At 34.6% G+C, this 6075-nt stretch overlaps 1 protein-coding gene across 1 annotated transcript; it reads left to right on the plus strand.

The window, feature by feature from the left end:
* The first annotated feature begins 1584 nt into the window (after nucleotides 1-1584).
* On the plus strand, nucleotides 1585-4490 carry LOC133822793 (piriformospora indica-insensitive protein 2-like). Its single transcript, XM_062255238.1, has 2 exons — nucleotides 1585-2327; nucleotides 3084-4490. Exons 1-2 carry the CDS (start codon nucleotides 2127-2129, stop codon nucleotides 4305-4307), a joined length of 1425 nt encoding a protein of 474 aa, XP_062111222.1. The 5' UTR covers nucleotides 1585-2126; the 3' UTR covers nucleotides 4308-4490.
* The last annotated feature ends 1585 nt before the right edge of the window (nucleotides 4491-6075 follow it).

Raw genomic sequence — 6075 nt, forward strand, 5'->3', positions numbered from 1 at the left:
ATCTGGTAACTATCGAGGACCATCGAGGCATGTCGAGGTCCATCGAGCTTTAAAAAAAATCAAACAACATATAAACTATCAAGGTCTATCGAGGCCTGTCGAGGTAGCACACAATATTGATGCTGACCATTACTATCGAGGCATGTCGAGGTCTATCGAGGCTTAGGTAAAATCTAAAAATACCCAATTCTATCGAGGCCCATCGAGGCCTATCGAACCCATGTAAAATCAGAAAATGCATAGTTTTATCGAGGCCTATCGAGGCCCATGGAAATCATAAAAATGCCTAATTCTATCGATATCTATCGAGGTATATTGAGGAAATGCAAAATCATAATATATCTAACTCTATCGAGGCCTATCGAGGCACATGCTAAATCAGAAATATGTCTTATTCTATCGAGGCCAGAACCTAACAGATACTATCAAGGCTTATCAAGGCCTATCGATTTTTATCGAGGTGAATAAAAATCTCGAAAAAAACTGAGATTTCTTCATACCCCATCTTCGATCTGAACAAAAAATTAACAAATAAACCAGGGCCAAACAATTAATTGTAGAATAAACAAGTAAATCCCTCACCTTTGCCTATTTCAGGGTTGTTTAGTCAATCTCGTGAGTTTTCTCGCCTACCCGCCTACTCCGACAATGATTTCTTGCCACTTTCTGTGTTGTCGTGGTTGTGGAAGACAAAGTGGGAAACACTGTGCGAAAGGAGAGTGAGAATTTATGAGAATTTTGGTTGTTTGGTTTCGAACCGAGAATAGAAAGAGTAGAAAGAGAAAGTGGGAAACAAATGAGAGATGTATTTTTAGAAGTAATATAAATACTAGGATCAAATACATATGTATATAATGAGTAGATTATTTTTAATATGATACCTCGTTTAATGCATGAATAGTCAAATTTCTCGTCATAAATATACAAAAACTGGTTCGGTCCTTCTTGTTTCGTCCAATTTGTTTTCACGAGACAATAAAAGGCAAGAAACCAAAGCTACATAAGAAGAAAACCCAATTAAGTTTGTACTCTCTCTCCTCTCCTGCATGAATTTACGATTTTACATGCACATATCTCTTAACTTTGCATTGCATGGCCAATAAATAATGATTGAGAATTAACCATACGGTGAATGGTCCCCTGCTTACTAGCCAGGCTGCTGCTAATAAACTGTATACTCTCTCCCAAAACCTGACTCATCCTAAGTCCTACCCTAACTCATAATCCCTACCCCTGCCCCACATTACATTCATCTTATTATCTACTTCAAACCCTTTAAACTGTGTCAAAATAAATAAATGAACCTTTTAACGCATCATTTGTCAGATCATTTATTCAAACTTAATGCCAAAAGCATACATTTAACAGAACAAAACCAATTTACATTGATTATAAGCAACGTTTCTGAAAAGACATCTTTGTTTGTACCGATGGAATAGCTCAAGGTAGTGAACTGTGTATAAAGGTTAACATTTCCTTTCGCTTTCATCATCAAAACCCTTTCAGTTACTACTCATATATTTTTTATTTTTATTTTTATATATATATATAACAGTGTTGTCGTTCATTATTATTATTGCTCAAAACAGCTTTGAGAACTGCGCTTGGGATATTGTGTTGTTTGTTCTCTCCTTTGTAACTTTTGTTATATTCTACCTCTACTTTTCCACCTCCACACGAGAAATGGAATAGCTTTGGGTTCCATTTTCCTTCAACCTTTTTCTTCTCATTTCCATCTATTATAAAATATATGTGTGCCTAGTACTTGTTTATGAAACAGCTTTTGGCTCTTTGTTCTCAAGCTTTATCTGGGTCCTAAACAATATATTAACTTTCCTATAAAAAGAACCCATTTTAGTACTTCACATCAAAATAGCATTCCAGTATGTTTTTCCTCTATTTGTTGTCTGTTTCATTGTTTTTCTAGTTTTGTAACCCTAGCTACTTTCATCCCAATTTTTTTTTGATCCGGACATGTATACTCTTCCTTTTGTCTTGTGAAATAGATTACAACTTAGCTCAAGGGAGATTCCTCTATCTAGTCCCCCTTGTTTATTTTCTGCATTAGGTTTCTAAAGTCCATCTCTTAATATCGTTTTACATTTTTCTTTTTACTTTTCATCCTCATGAAGTGTTTTACAACCAAAATCATTGTCATCTTTATTCTTTGTTTGGATGGTTGGTGCTATGGAGAAGGAGACATGGATATAGCTCCAATGGAGAAAGCAGAACAGGAAGCTTTGTACTCTGTTATTCAAGGCTTTGTGGGTAGCTGGTGGAATGGCTCAGATCTCTATCCAGACCCTTGTGGTTGGACTCCTATACAGGTACCATTCTACTCTCTCTCTTATGTTATTTCTTTTTCATCTAGTAGATAAAGTCAGGACTCGGGACCATTCTGGTCATGATAAAAAAAGAGTCAAGAGTAATATATGTTATGAATTATGCTTTCTATCTTATGTTCTAAGGATATAATCTTTTGTTAATCTCGTAGACTAAATGCATCATAATATTTTTGTTACATAATTTTGGAAAGTGTAAGAAGAAAAGAAAATGAAACTAGCCTTATTACTGAGAAATATGACATTTATTGAAAGACTCAAGCTATGAAGTCAATCCTGTTTACCCGCGTCTATCATTTATTATAGGTAGTTGTGACCTAATAACTTTTGACTACAAATTTTGGTTTGGTGCCGAGTAGAACAAAAGCACAAAATATTATTCTATAGTACGAAAAAGAATTATAAGCGCCAACTCATTTACATTGGTATTTCCATTTTGTGAAAGTGAAATTAAGATTTCTGTTTTTGGCTTCGTGTTGCAAAAAAATTGTTTCCTACTAATATCATGTAACTTTCATTTCGGTGCTTTTTTTTGTCAGAAAAACAACACTTACCTTTTTGGAACAACTTTAGTGTAGACATCAATGTATTATTAACTTTTGTAAGCCAAAAGTTTAAAATCATGCATGCCCACTATTTGAGCTCAGTTGTTATGTCACAAAGTCATTACATAATATATATATATACAAAATAAATAACAATACATAAATTCTAATTCATTTTGTTATTGCCTTTAAACAGGGGGTGTCTTGTGATCTATTTGATGGGCTTTGGTATGTAACTGCCTTGAATGTTGGACCAGTTCATGAGAATTCTCTTGGTTGTGCCAAAGAGGTTGAGTTTAGACCTCCACTCTTTGAGCAGTTTAAGCACTTAAAAGCCTTATCCTTCTTCCATTGCTTTGTCTCATGGAAAAAACATCAAGTTACCATTCCAAGTAGAAACTGGGAAACACTATCTAGCAGCTTAGAATCGTTAGAGTTTCGATCTAATCCCGGTCTTGTTGGTCAAATTCCAGCTAATTTTGGCAGCCTTGTGAAGCTTCAATCACTAGTTCTGCTTGAGAATGGATTGGAAGGTCAATTACCAGCTAATATTGGCAACTTAGCTGGGTTGCAAAGGCTAGTTCTTGCTGAAAACCGGTTCTCAGGCCACATTCCTCGTAGCTTTGGTGGATTGAGTAAGCTTTTAATCTTTGATCTAAGTAGGAACTTACTATCTGGGCCTTTGCCACCAACTCTTGGGAGCTTAACTTCACTCTTGAAGCTTGATTTGAGCAATAACTTATTGGAAGGCAGGTTGCCAAGTGAGATTGGTGGTCTAAAGCTTCTGACTCTTCTGGACTTGAGGAACAACAAATTTTCTGGTGGGTTGACTGAGTCATTTGAGGAGTTGTTTTCATTACAACAGATGGTCTTAGCTAATAACCCAATTGGTGGAGACCTAATGAGCCTTGAATGGAAAAAGCTGAAGCAATTAGAGATGTTGGATCTCTCTAACACTGGGTTGACAGGAGAAATTCCAGAGTCTGTATCAGAATTAAACAGGCTAAGGTTTCTGGATTTAAGTGATAACAACCTTTCAGGACATCTCTCACCAATGCTTGCTGCTCTGCCATGTGTTGGAGCTCTCTACCTGAATGGAAACAATCTGACAGGAGAGCTTAAATTCTCTGAATTGTTTTATGGGAAAATGGGGAGGCGTTTTGGGGCTTGGGACAACCCAAATCTTTGCTATTCCATTGGGTTGTCACCACCAATTAGCCATGTCCCATTTGGGGTAAAGCCTTGCCATCAAAGGGTCAAATTGCTCCAACCAAACTCAAATGCCCATTTGGCTGATGCTAATGCAAATTTAGATCAGAATTCATATGTGATGATGGCCTCTGTGGGATCTCCAGCCATTGTTGTTAACGGGTTTTGGTGGTTTATTTTTCTAGATATCTTAGTGATGTTTTCACTTTGACTTTATTACCACAATATCTTGCACAAGTGCCAAAAAGAAAAAAAGAAAAAAGAAAAAGGTTTAGAATATTAAACCCTTTAGAATGTAGCTTGTATAACTTGGCCTTTCTTCTCTATTTTCTGGATCGGAAGGAAGAAGCTTTCTAGCTCTTACAAATTACAATTAATTTTGTACTTTTTTTTTTTTTTTACATTTAACTCAATGAAACGTTAAAACATAATGCAACAAACCAGAAACAAACTACATCCAAGGTGAAAAGACAATTTTTTTGATAAGCTCACCACCAAAAACAACATAGAACTTAATTGTTGCCAGTTACCCTTGAACCAACAAGATTCTTTTTTTGGCTATAGTGAAAAGAGAGGTAACCGCGAACAGACTTAAAATAAATGTGAGTTAATGAAATGATATTCATTAGTGGGGTGGGGTGTTTTTTCAAAGAAAGGAGGTATTATTATTGGCAAGGTTGAAAGTGAAGTTTGAGAGAAATAGACTCATAGCTTTGCAGCCCTCAGCCTCTACTTTGGGCGCTGTGAGCATGCTTTTCTTTCAAATTTGTGTACGGCCCTTTTGTGTCTTTAAAGGCATGGATCATCATGATGGATTCTGAGGCTGAGGATAGAGAGAGAGAGAAGTGAGGAAGTCTATGGAAATAAACGAGGGTTAAACTGTATACTATGCTTCTGGATAAGAAATTGATTCTCACTCTTTTTTTCACAATTTTTTCCAATTACCGTTGGTTTTAATGAAATTTGGGAACAACTTAGGTAATAAGTAAGAACAAAGAAAAAACCATACAAGTTTTCAACTCTGTCGTCATTGCCTCATGTAACACTACAAGGTAAATTACTTTTCTTCTTTTCACCTTACATGAATAAATCTTGAACTGCCTTCTGTTTATACAAATGTACTTGGACGCAATCGAGTTCTTTAACTGGAGAAGGGTTTTTTTTATTCAATGTAGAATTATTAGGAGGAAGAAATCTTAAACTAGCATTGTACATGTGAAAAGAAAAATATAACAATATAATAATTGTAATGATGTTTGGGTGGCTGAGCCTGAGCATCGAAGTGATGGCCTGATTTGACACTAGACTAAATGTGTGTTTACACAGGACAAGTAACTGAGCGAAGCATGCACATTGCACAACAGCTCTCGTTTCTCACATTGGGATTAACTCGGTTTCTTTACAACTTAGTGGAATGATACAAATATCTTTCCAATAACAATTCTATTATTTATTGGAATAATAATTTCACTCATTTGCCAAACAAATTTTCATTTTTAAAATAAATTTGAAAATTACTATTTTAACCTTTATTCTTCTTCTAAAGCCTATGTTTGGTAAAGGGGAAAAAGAGAGAATAAAGATAATTTTGGAGAGAAAGAAAAAAAAATTGCATGTTTGATATTAGAGAAAAGAAAGTGGAAGAGAAAAGGGAGTGGAAAAAAATAAAATAGGTCGCACCATTTTTTTCTAATAGAAGACAATGTTAAATTACTAATTTACTAATGTATATTTATTTTATATTAACAATTTTAGGGGTGTAAAAGTAATTATAAAATAATTTAATTTTCTTTCCTTCTTCTCTACCAAACAACTAGATTAGAAATCATCTTTTTTTTTTCTATCTAAAATATTTTCTTTTCCTCTAATTTTTTCTTTCCTTCCTAATTTATTTCTCTACCAAATATAGTGTAAGTCTAAGATATATATATATATAAATTAAGTATGAATAGTTTTTGTTTTTTTATTTATTATATCTT

This window comes from Humulus lupulus, chromosome 3 (assembly GCF_963169125.1).
Source record: "Humulus lupulus chromosome 3, drHumLupu1.1, whole genome shotgun sequence".
Classification (NCBI taxonomy): domain Eukaryota; kingdom Viridiplantae; phylum Streptophyta; class Magnoliopsida; order Rosales; family Cannabaceae; genus Humulus; species Humulus lupulus.